Genomic DNA, 19,365 nt, shown 5'->3' with positions numbered 1-19,365 from the left:
ACAGGATGTTTTATGCTCTTCTGCTGTAATAGCACATGCTTTGGTTATTGATGGCCATGACATGCACACCTGGCTCTTGGATTCAGGTGCCTCTTTTCATGTTACACCTCATAGGGAGTGGTTTACTTCCTACACAGGTACTCATGGAGTTGTTCATCTTGGGAACAACTATGCATGTCAGATTGCAGGGATTGGCAGTATACAGATAGTATTTCCTGATGGACAGTCATTTATGCTTGATGGTGTTCGCCATGTGCCGCAAATCAAGAAAAATCTGATTAGCACTGGCTTATTAGATGACAGTGGTTACCACACCACATTTGGGGATTCCAAATGGGTGATTACTGATGGCCAGACAGTAGTGGCTGAGGGTTTTAAGAGTGATACCTTGTACCCTCTTTATGTTTCCAGTGTGGGTAATCATGTTGTTGCCATAACCGAGCTGCCAAAGGTTTCATTGTGGCATAGCCGGTTGGGACACATGTCTGTTAAAGGAATGCAAGAACTGTCACGTTTGGGTTATCTGCCGTCTCTCTCTTTTTCAGATTTGCCTACTTGTGATCATTGCATTTTTGGCAAGCATTCTGTGACTCCTCATAAGAGGAGATCTCCCCAGAATAGAGCACCACTTGATCTAGTGCACACTGATTTGTGTGAGATGCCACAGTTATCACTAGGGGGTGCAAAATATTTTATCACTTTCATTGATGATGCCACACGTAAGGTGTGGGTCTATTTCTTGAAGCATAAGGGAGATGCCTTAGATGCTTTCAAGAGGTTTGTCGCTCAGGTTGAGAATCGGACAGGTCGTAGGCTGAAATGCCTCAGATCCGATAATGGGGGTGAGTATGTGTCACATGCTTTTGTGCAGTTTTGCCAAGCTAAGGGCATCAAACAGGAACTCACAGCCCCTCATAATGCATCTCAGAATGGTGCAAGTGAGCGGATGAATCGAACTATTCAGGAGAAGGTTCGATGTATGTTGTCTTATGCTGCATTACCCCATGGCTTTTGGGCAGAAGCCGTGCAAACAGCAGTTCACATTATTAACAGGTCACCAAATAAGGCCTTGGAGTTGAAAGTGCCAGAGGAGGTGTGGTCTGGCAAGCCTCCCTCATACAAGCACTTACGTGTATTTGGCTGCGAGTGCTTTGCTCATGTACGCAAAGATCTACGCACCAAACTGGATCCAAAGTCTATCAGATGCATCTTTATGGGTTATGGTGACGAAGGTGAAATGGGGTACAGGTTATGGGATCCCGTTAAACGGAAGATTATACGCAGCAATGATGTCATCTTTACAGAAGATAGTGTACACAAGGAACCCGTGCAACCTGTAGAATACAGGAGGGTTATTTATGATGATGTTGGACAGCAAAGAATGCCCATTTATATGCAGCAGCAGCCTGCTGCAGATCACCCTGTTCAAGAGGGTATACAGGCTGAAGATCAGCCAGATAATTTTGCCAATGATGCACCACTGGATGTGCCAACAGATGGGGCTGTAGAACAGCCAGATATGGTAGTACAGCCACCCGTCATGCATGAAGAACAGGCTGGACAGCAGCCTAATCCGGAACATTTTGTGAGGAGGAGCACCCGTGCACAACGGCCTCCTGCCAGGTTTGTTCCAGGTGCCAATAATGTGGCTGATTTTATCATGCTGACAGATTGTGGTGAGCCTTCCAGCTTCAAGGAAGCTATGGGAAGAACAGAGAAAAAGAAGTGGGAGAAAGCCATGCAGTCTGAAATGGACTCCCTACTTCAGAATGATACATGGGACTTGGTGCAGTTACCTGCAGGCAGAAAGGTTTTGCCATGCAAGTGGGTTTACAAAGTCAAAGTGGATTCAAATGCTTTACCTCGGTATAAGGCCAGATTGGTTGCCAAGGGATTTAAGCAGGAGAAGGGCATTGACTTTGATGAGATCTTTTCACCTGTAGTCAAGATGACTACTTTGAGAGCAGTGTTAGCTCTTGTTGCTCATGATGACATGGATTTATGTCAGATGGATGTGAAGACAGCTTTTCTTCACGGAGATCTTCATGATGAGATCTATATGAGTCAGCCAGAGGGATATGCTGTTAAAGGGAAAGAACAGCTTGTGTGTAAGCTCAAGAGGAGCTTGTATGGACTCAAGCAGGCGCCAAGGGAATGGTACAAAAAGTTTGATGCCTTCATGCAGTCCCAAGGGTATCATCGGTGTGAGACCGATCATTGCTTATACACCAAACGGGCAAAGGATGGCAGTTTGATGCTACTCATTGTATATGTGGATGACATGCTTATTGCCAGTAAATCTCAGCATGAGATTAGTGCTTTGAAGAAACAACTGCATAAGTCTTTTGACATGAAAGACTTGGGTGATGCAAATCATATTCTTGGCATGCGTATTACTCGTGACAGGTCCAAGGGACTTTTGTTTCTGTCACAGAAAGAGTACATTGACAAAGTACTGCAGAGGTTTAAAATGGAGGGGGGGAAGTCCATTAGTACCCCGTTGCCTCCACATTTAAAACTCAGCAGTAAGGACAGCCCCAGATCAGATGATGATAAGGCTGAAATGGCCAAGGTTCCGTATGCATCTGCAGTTGGATCTTTGATGTATGCCATGGTTGCTACTCGTCCGGATATTGCTTTTGCGGTGGGAGTCATCAGCAGGTATATGGCAAATCCAGGCAAGCGGCATTGGGAAGCAGTGAAAGGTGTCTTGAGGTATCTCAAAGGTACCAAAGACTTGTGCATATGCTATGGTAGGCAGGATGCATTGGTGCATGGTTTTACAGATTCAGACTATGCAGGGAATGCAGATAACCGGAAGTCTACTACCGGTTATATTTTCACATTTGCAGGAGGTGCTATATCATGGGTGTCTCGGTTGCAGAAATACGTTGCACTGTCAACCACAGAAGCTGAATATGTTGCAGCCACTGAGGCTTGCAAGGAAGCAATATGGCTTACTCGGCTGGTGGGAGATTTGGGCATTACAGGTGACATGCCAGTTTTGCATTGTGATAGTCAGAGTGCTATCATGTTGGCAAAGAATCCGGTCTTTCATCAGAAGACCAAGCACATAGAAGTGAAATATCATTTCATCAGGGAGGTACTGGAAGACAAGCGTCTTGAGCTTGTGAAAGTACATACTGATGACAATCCTGCAGATTTGCTCACTAAGAGCTTGCCTACAGAGCGGTTTGCACATTGCCGCCACATCATGGGATTAGGATGAGACCATTCTTACTTTATGGTCTTGTATACAGTAACTGTATATTGCTGTAATTTTTATTCTTTTCTCCCCTTTAGGCACATTGGCCTTTAGGTGGGAGGTTGTTGGGGGTAAAGGCACATTGCCTACCCTTAATTAAAGAATTAAAGATAGGACACCTATGACTGTCTTAAGACAGTCATAGGGTAAACCTAATCCTAATAAAACATAAGTGAGTTTGTGGTGTGGCTCACTATCACTTCACACCCGCACTAGTGTGTCTCTTTCTCTCACTCTCACTCTCTTGCTCCCTTCCTCTACTCTTCCCCCTTCACAGTATCATGGGATGACAAAGACGTGTGTGCTCCTAGATAAAAAGGGCTTTGCTAAGAAGTATCCTAATGGTCTCCACACATGTGAAGTGCAACATGAAGATGCCTAGACAATCAATTTTTTAATGTGATTGCCCTAAAATGAGAGCCCCACCTAGAACCACTCACTAAAATGCCTAACTCAGATTGAAAGAGGCTCTCGTTCTTTACTATCAGAAACCAAGATAATTATGAGGTGAACTTCTGCAATTATATGTCGGAGTATCATCATATGTTGCATGCAAGAGTGAGGCCAACTATGTGAACTGCCATAGCTCTGTTTTAGAGCTCTTGTATTGAATTCTCAACCAATAGAGAAGAGGATAACAAAAGGGGAAGAGAAGAGGGAAAGATGCACGAGGCATGGGATCCCAGGGGAGGGTGAACTGCAAGGATGGAGATCGAGGGGAAGGGGGAGAGGGGGCGAAAAGAAGGCTCCAAAGGGGCAGAAACTAGGGCAGAGGATGTGGGCAGGCCAGGAGGAGAAGCAACAAACAAGATAGAGGGGACATAGAGGGGAGGTAGAAGGACAAAGAGGGGTCAGGGAAGTAAGAGAGGGGCTGAGATGGGTGACGAGTGGGAAGAGAAGGACGACCAGGGACGGGTGAACAACAAAGAGGCTACGATGGGCTTTTAAGGAAGAGCAACAGCCAAGGCCAGAGAAAGCAGAGAAAAAGGAGAGCAAGGAAGTTCGGAGAGAATGCGGGATTGTATGGTGGGAGTGAAGCTGAGCAGCAGGAGGGAGGATCTTGGAAGGAGATAAAGAGTTTCTGGCCAAGCCGTGTACCACTTATAGCCTAGGAGCTTCATTGGACGACAGAAAAATGATGCTTGAAGCTTTTGAGCATAGTATACTCAAAGTGCGATGAAATGGAGTTGCATGACTTTACAGAGAGAGAAGGCAGGCTCACCAGATTAAAAATCTACAACTAGATACATGTTTTGCCTTGGCGGTTACCCAAAGAAATAAAAAGCAACAGGCTGTGGCATATATACTGAAACTGAACATAAAGCAGCTCCTATGGTAGTGAGTGAAGCCACATGGTTGAGGCCACAGATGCCACAGACTGATGCTATGGCTGTCTTTGGAGATTGTAGAAGATGTAGATGCATGTCTAACGGTCAAAAAATCATGTGTTTCATGGCAGGCAAAAGCACATTGAAGTGGATTTTCACATTATCGAGGAGAAAGTGGAATTACATGAAGCGCACATGATATTTCAAACGACAAATGGGCAGAATGGTGATTATCTTCACCAAATCTGTCACTGGAATTCGGGGTGGTGCAGAGGGTGCTGGAGTTGTAAGAAACTTATGCACTATGGCAGTGCGTTAGAAGCTAATGCTTAGTTTACAAGACCTGAGATGCAGTTCGAAGACCAGGATTGGTCATTTTTTAATTTGGACATTAGGTGAGCTGAGGTAAGGCAGCTTGTTTATATAATGGGCCAAGAAAAATGTCGGCCTGCCAAGTGCCATGCAGCATACATTAATTCATTCCCATGGCTTAGATTCCATCAAAGGATTTTAGATATCTCCATGGGCAATTGCAGATCAAAGCTGGTAAATTCATTATAAATTGGATCTAGAAGCTTTAAAAAACTTCATCATAGATTTCTTTGACTAGCACCTAAAAGACAGTTAGTTTAGGATTGATAATATGTCCAAGGTGCCCAAAAAGTATCTTTCCTCAACATATTCAATCAAAGATATTGGCAGGAGAGCCTTAAGATATTGAATCCTCCAGACTTAACTTACTAAGAAGATCCTCATTATCCTTTTGTTTAGTGCAAGTTGGAGGACTAAGCTGCACAACTATAAGCTCCTCAGAAACATTCACATCAACTCTGCTGTAATGATGCAGAGCCATAATTAAAACCTCTTCAGATGACTGGAAAACAGGGATATTAAAAAAGGGTAGTTGGCAAAATGAGGAATGTGCAAACGTACAGTCATGGACATCTGTCCTGGTTGGCACTGCTATTTGCACCAGCAACACCTTATCTCTCCATTCCACATTCTCATCCAGGAATTTCTCAAAAGCAAGCAGTTTCTGAGGAATTCCTTTGATCATATCCAACCGATCGACACCCAGCATCACCTGAATGAACAGCCCTTATGAACAATCACTCATAATATTTGAAAAAAAGAAACTTACATTACTACATAAAACGATGTAAAACTCTGGAAAGTATTTTATATAAAGGGGCAATCTCTGACCAAAAAATGTACCTTTCGGCCAGCAAATTTCTCTTCCAGTTCCTGGATATAAACTTTCACCTCAGGTTTTTCAAGTGCCTCAATAAACCTTTCAGGATCAATGCCAATTGGGAACTGCAAAGTTGCAAACAAATTCACAAGCAAGAACTTTGGAGCTATAGCTTAACTTGTGCTGTCTATATTAAAATTGGATCAAAGGAGATTACTACTTTTTAAATCAAAGGACTCCAAACATTACCTATCAATGAATCCACATGAGAGAAACCAATGAACTGAACTCCTAACATTATTTTCACAGGCATCTCATTAGGTAAGTTTTCCTATCAGAAGTCTCCCTGTAACGCGCAAGGGAAAATGGAAATCGTAGATACATCACCAAAAGTAAAAGAGTAATATTATCCATTAGGGTATAGAAATGGACACATCAAGCGCTTGGCACGTGGAAAGGTTTATAGATCCACAAGATCTAGAAGCAAAGACGATTTATGACATGGCAAGACTATTCAAGCTAATCATTAGCACATGCAATTAGGTACTAGAATATAGTTTCTAATTTTTGGTATACTGACAGGGTAGTACATTGATGCCCAAGCTATTTAGAAAAGTCATGAAGAATAGCACAATTAAAGGCACACAAACAAGCTTGTGAAAAGAACACTCCAAACAGAACTTCATAATGATCGTTTGATCACCTCGGATATGATAAATAAAGGAGCATTAGAAAAAGGAATGCTTTTGTAGCAGGCGCTGGCAGATGCCACTTGATCTCCACAGAAAGAAAGAAAGAACGAAAGAAAGATACATTAAGATCTTCTAGAGGGCTCACCAACCTCATACAAGCTACCATGGGCTGCTGCAAGGGCTCACTAAGGCCTTTGCTGAGTGCTATACTAAAACTAAAATCCAAAGCCTTTGCTGAGTGTTATACTAAACCAAAAATCCAAAATCCAAGATACAGAAAATCTAAAAAACTAGAGTCTAGAAGTATAAACTAAAATTCTGGATTTTGTGCCTCAACTGTCCAAGAGTGCTATCATGGTGGGGTCCTCCAATGGGATATAAGCATATTTTGTATCTACTCTATCGAGTCATCTCTCTGTGTAGTGGGGGCATCGCCTCTGATCTCTGTATACGACGGGCCATATCAAGGGTGATACCTTGCTTTTGATGACCCCCTTTGAGTAAAGCTGAGATTGGACCTCCATCGTGAGTGCTTTGGTCTGTCTCTCCTCGTTGTGAGTCTGGCTCCACCGCTTCTCGTGTCCTCTTCCAATCCCCTCCATAGTCATCTCGGCTAGCTCCTCCTCCTCCTCTCCATTGTGTCGCAGAGCTGACTCAAACGTGTAGAAGTCTATCACATGCTCTTATGTCTCGTCTAGCTGTGTCACCATTGCCACCATCTCCTCCTATTGACAAATCTGTCTCAATAGAGTCTCTTCGTGTTGCCACATCCCAACCAAATAAAGGCCGAAACAAACCGACTCACGAAAGTCGATCACCTGAGACACTAGTCCAAACCCGTGCACCTCTTGTAAGAGTCAATGATATGGCCCACAAACCTCGTTAGATTGAGCATGTACCAACAAAGTGCTACTCTATCTCCACCTCCTCCAGTGTGCACAGCTTGCAAATCTGCTAGGAAGAGCCATCAGCCCTCCGTATCTCAATTCTCATTCGTAGGACGACACCCACAACTATCCAAGGGCAATCCTAAGTGCATGTGAGGCAAGTCCATCTTCTGAATATTCGGGTCTAACGATCACTCCGTCCTTGAATACATAATAACACTAGATCTTGATGGGGAACTCTTGGTCCCCCCCCCCCCAAAAAATGTATGTGGCGTGTGGAGCTGGAGTATATACAAAACCGTATGTTACAGTTGAACTCATCCTTGAAAAATCCAAGATGGTAGAGCATCCAAATTGTAGTTTCTAACTAGCAAACCATCTAGATATACGTGCATACCAAGCCGTTCTAACCCCCCTGTCCGCTAGTTCCTTGGATGACTATCGAGGCAACCTCAATAATCTCCAGCTAGGCTTTGCCCAAACCTATTGAAGATATTGTCTAGAAAATGAAATTAGTCTTGAGTGTTGTCATGGAAAGCTATGCCTATACTAACTCATGAGGGGCTAAGGGCTTGCTTTGAATCATCCGACACCCCATAATCACCCATGCCTTGCAAACCTCCTCCACTCAGCCGTCGAGAGATCACTCCTCGAAAAGGGTGTGGCATACATGGCGCCGGCCACACCATAGTATCAAACAACACCCCTTCGCCGGGAGATCTTGAAAGTGTCCCTAAAAGCATTGTCTCTCTAGTTGTGCAAAAGCTCCGAACCTCTTGCAAGCCATGCCTTGGCTGCAATGACCATCATTTACCCCAGCCCATGGGAAACTTGCCCCTAGGTAATTGTAAGTTTGCACGATCACAATTGGCTCCTTCCATAGTTGAAATGATGTCAACATTATACAGCTCGTGTAGTGTTAAAAATCATAACCTTGGTCTTCCAACGTTGATCATCACATCTCTCTAGCTACAAAACACATCTAGGGCCTCTAAGTGTCTCTGTAAGCCTTGCCGAGAAAAATACGTACGGGGGTGGTGGCAAGGATCAAAGTTTGTGTTAGCTATAGCGGCCAAAACGGTGAATGCCAAGTAGGAGTGGTCCGCACTAATGTGCAGGGGGGGGGATTGTAAAGTCGTGCACACGTGATGCGAGGTTGGGGAACCCACCAAATAGTCCACTGTACTTGTCCCCCCGCCATATGAGAAACAAGTAAAGCCTCTAGATAACGGCCAACATTGTTAGGAGAATCCTATGAAGAAATGGCAAATTTTTGTAGATCTCCTAAAAGCTAGCTTTCTTCACATGCGTAATCAAGAGAGCCTCACATTCAAATGGAAGAGACTTTGGCAATTTGAAAAGAAAAATGCAGCTCATTTAACCACTCACTTTTGAAACTTTCACTTGAATTCAAGGGTAAATCTAAAATGACAAGCCACCAAATCTCTCAATTCACTCAAATCTAATATAAGGTATGAGGTGGAAATCTATGGCCCTACCACATTGCATGGAGCCATCAAGAGAGCAGAGATGATTGAAAGAAAGCTAAATCCATTCTTTAGTTCTAGGAAGAGCTTTCATCAATAAGGCAAGAATTTCAATAGTTCTAACGCCTGGAAATACCCTGAGCATACCAATTGGGCCGTTGGGTGGGCGGTCTGCTCTGCATCCTCCCGAGAACGCTCCTGCCCAGTTTCGTACTGTAAGCGAAGAAAGGGGTCGGCCCCTGGTCTGCCACAACCTCTGGCCATCTCCACTCTCCTGGGTCCCAGTCAAGCTCTGAAAGGGCCCGCCCCTCCCAAAGCCAGAGACGCCACAGCTGCAGCTGATCTTGCTCTACTCTAGGATCGATCCGCCAAACCTTCCCTACGAGGCCTACGACACGAACCCTCTGCCACGAGAGAAGGGGGTCGATGAGCGCACCCTCTCTCCTGAGTCGACCGTCCCCCAAAACGGCGAAGGAGGAGACAGAGGTGTCATCCACCCGGCCTGCAACAACCAGTGGGATGCCACGAGAGGTGAACTGTCCAAGCCAACGGGCATCACCAGGCATGAGGGTCTGAATCTCTGGTGGAACCAACCATCCGACAGGAATCGCTCCATCTATCTCTGTACGCCTCGCCTGAGCTCCACGGACGCCCCCGGCTACGGCTGCTACTGCAGCAGTCTCCAAGTGTCTGTAAGTGTCCCTCCAAACTCGAAGGGACCCTGCGGGCCCCCGCATCCAGCCATTCCATGAGATATGCGACCTCTCCCCCAGCCGAAGGCCCGAGGCATCTCTGACCTGACCGTTCCAGATGAGCGGCTGGCGGTCGATCTCCTCCTGGCTGCTAGGAGACGACTGGATGAGACTGAGACGAAGTCGCCTCCAAACCGTGAGCAGGCTACGAATGAGCTGGGAACGGGGGCGGGTAAGCGGTGCAGAGGTGAAGATCCACCTGAGGGACGGTAGCCACTCTCCTCCTCGGCACGGGGTGCAAGAACTGATCCCCTGCTGAAGTAACATCTTCCACGTTTGCCCCCCCGGGGTCAAACCGCGGATAACTAACTTGCCCAGCAGGGCCTGACTCTGGAGCTCTGGATCAATGACCCCCAAGCCACCCTCCGCCTGCGGAAGAATGACTGTCTGCCAGGCTACCCTGGCTCTGGTATCTCTGACACCATCCCCTCCGGACCACAGGAAATTCCGAACCATCCTCCTGAGCTGTGCCACGTAAGATCTCGAGAAGCACCAACAAGAGGCCACATACCAAGCCGTGGCCAGGAGAACCTAATTGACCACAAGAGCACGACCTGCAAGAGAGAGCTTAGCAGTGCTCCAAAAAGCCAGCTTCCGTCGTATGGAATGTAGCACTAGGAGAAACTACTGAGCTGGCGTGATGTCCAGGCCGACCTGAAAACCAAGATATCTAGTAGTCTGCCCCGCGGGATCCATCTGAAATCCAAAAACCTCCCCCACTGTGAGCAGGCCCCAGGGTCTGTGAGAAAACCAACTGATTTGTTCCAGTTGATTTTCGCACCGGCTGCCGAACAGAAGACCTCTAAGATTGAATTTTCAAAGGTAGAAGGCAGATGCAAAAAAGAGCTGCTGCTCCTCCCCGTTCCCCTGCTGCTCCCCCTCCCTCAGCCCGTCTCTCTCCCCCCTCAGCCTGTCCCTAGCCCTTCCCTGCTGCTCCCCCCCCTCCCCCCTGCTGCTCCGCCCCCTCCCCCTGCCTGTCCCTCGCTCCCTCCCTCTGCTGTCCCGCCCCCTCTCCCTGCTGTCCCGCCCCCTCTCCCTGCCTTCGTCCCCTCCCCCCTGCTGCTCCGCCCCCTCTCCCTGCCTCCGCCCCCTCCCCCCTGCTGCTCCCCCCTGTCCCCTGCTGTCCCGCCCCCTCTCCCTGCCTCCGCCCCCTCCCCCCTGCTGCTCCGCCCCCTCTCCCTGCCTCCGCCCCCTCCCCCCTGCTGCTCCCCCTCTCCCCCCTGCCTCCGCCCCTTCCCCCCTGCTGCTCCGCTCCCTCTCCCTGCCTCCACCCCCTCCCCCTTGCTGTCCCGCCCCCTCCCCTGCTGTCCCGCCCCCTCCCTGCTTGCTCTCCCGCCCCCTCTCTTCCTCTCACTCCTCCCTTTCTTCTCCTCTCCTTTCCCCTCTCAGCCCCTCCCTCCCTCTCAGCTTGCCCCTCTCCCCTCTCAGCCCCAGCCCCTCTCCTCCTTCCCTCCCCTTCCCCCCTGCTTCCTCTTAGCCTCCTTTCCCCTCCCTTGCCCCTCACAGCTTTTTTGGAACGGAAGGAGCTTTTTTTTTCTGTTCGAGTCGGCCTCCTCACCTTGATTGGCGATGGATTCTCCGTCAGCCAATCCTACTCCATCTCCACCGGCCGCGAAAACTATCACTTTCTCTAAAGACGAGTTGCAGCAGCTCAAGAAGGATGTAGAGATTGAGTGCTCTACCACTTTGCTAGCACGCATCTTCGGGTCTCACCCTTCCAGATCCCAAGCCAGAGACTGGATGCTTGCGGCTCTCCCCCCAGACCTCGCTCCTCGATTGGTAGATGTTCGCCTTCTGGGACGAGGTTTTTTCCAGGTTGTTTTTGACACTCCAGAGGCTGCGAGCACTGTGCTCAAGGCTGAGTTTTTACACCTGGGACACAGGAAGATCTTCTTTGAAGCCTTTCACCTTGGTTTCGACCCAGTAGAGGCAGATAAGAAGTTCTTCTCGCTCTTCATCAGGTTCCTCGGGCTTCCCCAGGTTTACCATCGACTTCTTTCTGTTATTGGGGAGCATTTTGGCGCAGTTGCTGAGATCCCACCCCTCCCTGGGTTGCCATTGACTGCAGCAGAGGCAACCAAGGCTGATGGGGTTCCTAGAGTTAGGGTCCTTTGCAAGGATCCTAACCTCGAGATGGACCACGTCATGATACAGCGCCCGGATGGTTCCTTTTTTCGCCAGAGAGTGGAGATTTCAGGCAGGCAGGACCAGTGCAGGATTTGCAGGACCTCGGGACACTTTGCCAGGGATTGTCCCAGGAAGAAGAAAAGGCCTAAGAAGCCCTCTGGTACAGCTACCGCCTCAGGGCATCGACAGGGGGGGCAGGGGGGGGGATTAGACCCGGCACTTGCCCCTCGACCTCGACAGAGGGGTGGTACAGGTCCAGCTCCTGCTCCTCGTTCTTCACGTGGCGGTCCTGCTCAGTCAGGTGGTGGTACAGGTCCAGTACCTTTTCCTCGGCCTCGTCAGGGGGGTGGTACAGGTCCTTCACCTGCTCCTCGACCCCCACCTCCCTCAGGCACACGCGACGCTTTACAGTGGGTTCCAGTACGTGTGCAGGTCCCTCCTTCAGTTCACGAGGGTACCTTAGTAGACTCTGCTTCACCTCGAGCTGTCCTTCCTGTCCCACCTTGCACAGTCCGAGACACTGAAGCTTCGACCTCCTCCCCAGTTGCAGCTTCTTCCTTAGATCCAGCACTACCAGATGTTCCTCTTGAGGACGGAGAGATTTCCGCGACTGGGCAGACACCGGGTAGAGAGCCTTCCTCACTCCCTCCCTTGGACAGGGGGAAGGGGATAGCTTACACTGTTGATCCTCTTCCCTCACAAGGGATCCTTCGTACTCCGGTGTCTGGATTGCTCCACAGGAACTCGTTTTCAGCCTTGACAGAGAGTTCAGATTTCCCAGAGGAGGAGTTTGTGCCCGCTACTTTTGGGGAGCCAGTGGTTGGATTTCCTGTTGACAGGGCTTCTTCTTCAGGTGCCAGGATTCTTTCCCCTATTGACTTTCCTCCACTGGGTTCCTTCCCTCCTTCCTCGAGCAGGAGGTCTTCCCCTGTTGAGGGGTTTGTTTCCGCCACTAGGTCGGGTAAGGTGTTCCACTCTACATCCTCCCGTCGATGAGGATTATCAGTTGGAACATACAGGGCCTAGGTGGCGTCCCACATCGCCGCCGTAGACAGCTGATCCGGGATCAGCTTCATCCAGGTGTTACTGGGGGTCCCATTGATATATTATTTATTCAAGAGCACAAGCTGGATTATAGAGATTGTGCCAAGTCAAGCAAGTTGCTTTCAGGACATACTTTTTGGTCGCCTGCTTTGGGCACTAGGGGTGGCACTTCTATTTCAGTTTCGCATTCGGTTCTCCCCTTAGTTGTTGGGCACGGAGTCATTATCCCCTCTAGAGCTCAGTGGATTATTCTTTTGATTGGAGGGCGTAAGGTTGGCTTCCTCAACCTATATGCCTCCAACATTAGAGGGGAACGTGTCCTTATGTGGAAGACTTTGCTCTCCTGGGCCCCCATTGTGGATTCTTGGGTGATTGGAGGTGACTTTAACATGGTCGAGTTACCTTCAGACAAAAAAGGGGGTAGAGAAGGTGGACTTCACTCTTTGGAGAGAGCATCTTGGGATGCCTTCCTTTTCCATTTCTGTGGCAGAGATACTTGGTGTGATGATGCCTTTCTTATTCAGCCACAGTCCCTCCTGTTCTCTTGGTCGAACAGGAGGCAACAGATGCCTATTCATGCACGCATTGACAGATTTTATGTAGATGACTGGGCACTAGACAGAGGTGGATCGGTATGCATTGCTGCGGGGGTTTCCACCTCAGACCATTTCCCTGTTGTTCTGGCTATCTCAGAGCCTCACTTGAGAGGCCGATCTGCCAGCATCAGGATTCCAGATGCCTTTTACACAGAGGAGGACCTTACAGAGGCAGCCCTACAGATATGGTTTGCTCATGTCCAGGGAGGGCAGCCACATCCTTCACATTTAGCCGCTGCCCTCTCTGGTATTAGCGACTTTTACTGCTCAGTTGCTTCTACCAGAAGACGAGATATTCTCAGACGTGAGATTGGTGTTCGCCAGCAGTTAGCAGCTTTGCAGAGGGAAGAGCAGAAACGGCCTTCAGAAGCTTGGATTCAGGAGCGCCTTGCTGCAGCAAGGGCTCATCTGCAGTTATTGCTTGATCAGAGAGCAGAGTATGCCTTTCATGCACGGGAGTCCTTCTGGATTCAGATGGGTGGTAGAGTCAATAAACACTTTTTCTCTACTCTTGGCCCTAGACATAGTAGAGAGAGTGTATCTCAGCTTATTGACTCACATGGGGTTTTACAGACAGAGCCAGATGACGTCTTACGCATAGCTTCAGATTTCTATGCCACCCTCCTTACTGCTGATCCTGAGACACACGATATAGAGGATGCTAGACAGGCTATTTGGCAGAGTATCCCAGTGTTGGTGAATCCGGATATGCAGGTTCTACTTGACGCACCTTTCACCAACACAGAGTTCAGGACTGCACTTTCAGCCCTTCACAAGGGCAAGTGCCCAGGTTTAGATGGCCTCATCCCGTCCTTTTTCATTGCATTTTGGGATATGATTGGAGACTATATTACTTCAGCCATGCAGGCCATTTGGGACTCTGGCGAGATGCCTGAATCGCTTACAGAGGGCCTCATCCACCTTATCCCAAAAGGAGGTAGCAGAAAATTATTGTCCCAGTGGAGGCCTATCACACTTCTGGGGACTTGTTACAAGATTCTGGCCAAGGCTATCAGCCTCCGATTGCAGCCACTTCTCCCTGATCTTATCCACGACACTCAGACGGGATTTGTGCATGGCAGAAGTATTTTTGATAACATTTTTTCTTTCTGGGAAGCTTCAGAGTGGGCCATGCAGAGTGGCCAGAATCTTGCCATTCTACTGTTGGATTTTGAAAAAGCTTATGACAGAGTAGATTGGAGGAGTTTTTTGGAGGGCACCCTTCTACGCTTTGGATTCACTGATGTTTGGATCAGAGGTGTTTCCTCTTTGTACAGATCAGCCCATAGCCAGGTACTTATTGGTGGGGTAAGGGGTGAGAGATTTCAGATTTCGACATCAGTCCGTCAGGGATGCCCCCTTGCTCCTTTTCTTTTTTTATTCGTGGCCGAAGCTATGAGCATCTATGTTAGATCTCAAGCTGACATCTTTGGGCTGAGACTTCCTATCAGAAGAGAAGAGGAGCTGCTTGACAGTGAGTTGGCTGATGACACAACGATTTATTTGGATGCCTCTCCACAGACATTGACTTCTTTCAGGACAGCATTGGATTTATTTTGCTTGGCGGCAGGGGCGCAGATAAATTGGCATAAATCCAATGGCTTTTGGATCAGTGATGAGGACACTCCAGTTTGGGGACTTGACATAGGGTTCACTTGGGTTCAGAGGGGTGTGCCTATCAGGTATTTGGGCTGCCAGGTCGGCTTGGGTATTTCTACCACGCAGCAGTTTGCTCCCGTGTTGGAGAGCATCAGAAGGAAGCTTCTCTTTTGGAGCTCAGCCAAGCTGGATCTTGCCTCTAGAGTTGTGGTGGTCAACCAGGTCCTCTTGGCCACGGCCTGGTTTATTTGTTCATGTTGGTGCCGTTCCAGGGACTGCATCATTCAGCTCAGAAGACCGATCAGGAACTTTCTCTGGAGTGGGCTTGATGGCACAGCAGATGCCTTAGCCAGAGTGGCTTGGGAGACCCTCATCCTCCCTACACAGGATGGGGGTCTCAATATTATTGATCCAGATTTACAGTGCAGAGCCTTACTTTGCAAGATAGTGGTGCGAGGACTTATGCCAGGACAGGAACCGTGGAAGGACTTTCTTATCAGCAGCATACAGAGGTGCACACCTTCCTCAGGAGGAGACTGGATGAGCAGTGTTAGATGGATCTTCACCTCAGCACACCTCAGATCACCTTCATCCCCTCTCATGGTTGCCATTCTGAAAGCTTGGGCTAGTTTCAGAAGCTCTCTTCGGAGGATTCCTCCTTCCTCCCGGGAAGAGATTGATAGGCAGCCCATCATGTGGAACGACAGTATTTTAGATGATCGTGGCAGACCACTGGGTGCCTCACCCTACATGCAGTGGGCCAGGTGGGAGAGGGGACCTGCTTCTTCTTTAGGATCTTGGAAAGCCTTCCGTAGGCTTCCAGAGGAAACCAAGTCAAGGTTGACAGGACATCTCAGAGGGAGTGCAGGGAGGATCTTGCAGATTGAGACAGCCCTTCCAGAGGCTTGGATAGACACAGATGATATGCCTCTCACTACCTCCACTTGGGCAGGCACTTTCTCGAGAGGCGGGGTTCCACTTCAGGTCTTAGCCTTCCGAGATGCACAGGAGGATGCTTTAGTTTTCAGTGTCCATGATGGTGGCAGATTGCTCAGATCTACAGATGATATATTGCTTGAGTCTGCTTTTCAGCCTATCAGGGTCGTAGGCCTTTTGATGCAGGGATCAGATTCAGAGTGGTTCTTAGACCCTGACCCCCAGTTACTCTCCACCGGGTCTTGGAGACTTTGGCTCTATGGAGGAGTTCCCATCAGGTATTTACAGTGGGACCCCGGAGAGTGGGAGTGGATTGACGCGGGGCATCGAGAGAAGACCATCCCCTTCTTTCGTTACACGGTCAGTAATGCCAGGAGATTTCAGCTCAGTAGTAGAGACTGGAGACCCTCCAGAGTTCCTCATTGGGAGACTTTTGGTATTACTGCGGATCAGTAGAGGTACTTCTGGAGGAGGCTCTGAAAATCCCACAGGAATAGAAAGATCACTATCTTCTTTTGGCTTTCTATTCATGGAGGGATTGCAGTGAACCTTTGGAGGTCCAGATTCGGAGCCGACCCTACTTGCCCTCGTTGCCTTTCTGCTTCGGAGTCTATTCAGCATTGCTTATGGGATTGCAGACAGGCGAGATTGATTTGGATGGGGATAGCCAGGATCTTCAGTCACTTTGCCCATTCCCCACTCTTTATGACTTGGGGCTCGATGGCTTGGCTTTCTCTTACAGGACCTCAGGTTTTCTATGAGGGACTTGACTCCTCCCGGGCCATTTCGGTTAGACGTCATCGGGTTGAGCTCTGCTCGTTGGATGTGGTTCCACACCGTCCTTTTACAGCTGTACATGCCTCTGTGGATACTTCTTGGGAGATTATAGCGAGCATAGCAGCCTGGCATATCTGGAGATCCAGATGCACAGAGGCTATGGAGGGTACTCAGGTTCATCCCTCGCACACATTGGCTAGTATCTGGACAGACATCGTACACACTCTGATGGCCGTATGGACGGGTATGCAGGGGGACTCCCGTGCAGCCTCAGCTAGGAGGATTTCTTTCTTCAGGGAATGGAAGGATTCTCCTTTCTTCTCTGAATCTACTACAGGGTTGAGATGGCACTTTCAGCCTCAACCTTGGTTTCTTTCCACCTCACTCTGAGGGGGTTTTTTATTATCCTCATGATTTCATGATGTATTCCGCTTTGAGCTTGCTCTCGCGGGTTTTTGTTCTTACTTAATAGAAGTCTTTTTCATGGAAAAAAAAAGAAGACCTCTAAGGCCAGCCTCACCCTCTCCAGCGTCATCTCATCATCATGAACATACAGCGCCATGTCATCTGCATACTCCGAGTCCAAGAGCTCAGTGTCCTCCCTGATGGGAAGGCGAACACCCCGAATCCCTGTCGACCTCGCACGAAGATAGTGCGTCATCGCCTCAGCGAAGAAGAGAAACAGGTAAGGAGCAAGTGGGCAACCCTTACGCACTGATCTCTCCAATCGAAATCGCTCTCCCATCCTGCCGCCGATGATGACCCTGCTGGAAGCTATCCTGTATAACGCTGAAATACCCTGAATCCATCCCACTGGGAATCCAAATCTCTCCAAAGTACCCTCCAAGAAGGACCAGTCCACTCGATCGTAAGCCTTCTCAAAGTCGAGAAGTAGGATGGCTAAGTGAAAGCCGCTGTGCTGAGCCCACTCCGTCGCCTCTGAGAAGGTGAAGACATTATCCAGGATACTGCGATCCTGGACAAAGCCTGTCTGAGTGTCATGAATGAGGTCAGGAAGTAGTGGCCGAACTCTGGCGCTGATCATTTTGGCAAGGATTTTATAGGCAGTGGTGAGGAGAGTGATCGGGCGCCACTGACGGATCTCCTGCCGATCTCCCCCCTTCGAGATGAGGCAGATCAATCCCGAAGAGAGGCTCTCTGGCATATGTCCGCTGCTGAAAATCTTCTAGAAGGCTGCAAGGAGGGGCTGATGGATCTGATCCCAGAATGAAGTGAAGAAAGCTCTAGAGAGCCCATCCTCACCAGGGCATTTCTGCCCATCGATGGCCATCAAGGCCTCCTGCATCTCGACGGTGGTAAACGGTGCCATCAGCGTCGTCTGCATGCTGGGCAGAATAAGGCCCGGAATGTGCCTCCACACCTCCTCGCGGGAACGTCTGGTACGGGGGGCAAGCTGCTCCTGCTAGAAAAGAGTCTTGTAGAAGTCGGTAGCCAACCCCATGACCTCCTCCTGGTCGGTAATGATGTGGCCCTCCGCTGTCCTAAGACTCCGGATCTGGTCACCTGCCGCCCTCTGGCCATGCGTCCTGAAGAACTCTCTGCTCATCCGGACGCCCTTCCTAGCCCAGTAGGAGAGGGAGGCGTGATAAGAAAACTCCGAGCGACGCTGGAGAGTCTCCTCAAGAAGGGCTCTGGCTTGAAGGGCCTGGATCCGAAGCTCCTCCGAACCCGGAGCTGCCTGCTGGAGCCCTGAATGGAGGCGAGGTCCCTACGAATCCCTGATGGCTGGCCTGGAGGGAGAGTGTCCAATGACTCTGCCATAAACTGAAGTGTGGGCAAAGTCATTGGCAACCTGTTTTACCAGGGAAGACTGCTGCTCTGTCAGAATCACGCGGTAGGCTTCTGGAGAGGGGGGTCCGGTTGGGCCTCCGGTTCCGGGCAGGGAGCCGCCATACCGCCAAGACAGACTGCGACAACTCCAATGAGCAAGAGGCTGCCACCAAAAAGGAGAGCTAGACGAGGGGTGGAGCCTGGGGGTGGATGAGGGAACGAGGCTCACAAGGACGCGGCTCCAGCAGCCGAGCGAGGCCACGCCGAGAGGAGATGCCGTCGAGGCAGCAACCGGACTGCCACACGCACTGCAACGAACTGGGACCTCGAACACATAGGCGAAGCAGCGAGCAGTTGGGCGGCTTCGAGCAGCTGGACGGGGGGAGGCCCTAAGCTATGAGCAGGCGGCGGCAGCAGCAACGGCGTGCTGAAGGCGACTGCGCGCGGCGAGGCCCAGAACGGGGGGGAGAGGCGGCCAGCGTGAGCTCGGACAGGAAGACGCACGCGAGGGGCGCGGGTTGGCTAGGCGAGGCGAGGCGAGGCGACGGCGAGGCGAGGCGAGGCGACGAGCAGTAGCGAGGCGAGGCGAGGCGGAAGAGGCGATGGTGAGGCGGGGCGGAAGAGGGAGATGGCGAGGCGAGGCAAGGGGCGGAATAGAGGCGATGGCGAGGCGAGGCGACGGGCGGAGGCAATGGCGATGGCGAGTCGAGGCGACGGGCGAGGCGAGGCGGAGGCGATGGCGATGGCGATGGCGAGGCGAGGCGATGGGCGGAGGAGGGAGATAGGGAGGTAGATGCGATGGCGAGGGGAGGAGGGCTCGCAGGAGCGCTCAAAATCTTCTAATCAAAAAACTCTGCTTGATAGCAGAGGAGCTTACACAAGCTCAACTCAA

The 19,365-nt window shown here is 49.8% G+C and overlaps 1 protein-coding gene across 2 annotated transcripts in view; it reads right to left on the bottom strand.

Annotated features, from left to right (window-relative positions):
• LOC147887616 (alpha,alpha-trehalose-phosphate synthase [UDP-forming] 1-like) overlaps positions 1-19,365 on the bottom strand; it is a 266,990-nt gene that overhangs the window by 109,434 nt on the left and 138,191 nt on the right. For both annotated transcript variants that reach the window (XM_087393097.1, XM_087393098.1), the window contains exons 5-6: positions 5,809-5,910; positions 5,527-5,677 (exon numbers count right to left, since the gene is read on the bottom strand). In XM_087393097.1, the coding sequence (XP_087249223.1) occupies positions 5,527-5,677; positions 5,809-5,910 (253 nt within the window). The remainder of the gene's footprint in view (positions 1-5,526; positions 5,678-5,808; positions 5,911-19,365) is intronic.

The sequence above is a fragment of the Dipteris shenzhenensis genome, chromosome 22, assembly GCF_047967505.1.
Source record: "Dipteris shenzhenensis isolate YYH24624 ecotype China chromosome 22, Dip_SZ_1.0, whole genome shotgun sequence".
In the NCBI taxonomy this organism is placed as follows: Eukaryota; Viridiplantae; Streptophyta; class Polypodiopsida; order Gleicheniales; family Dipteridaceae; genus Dipteris; species Dipteris shenzhenensis.
This window is presented reverse-complemented; position numbering and strand designations above follow the sequence as displayed.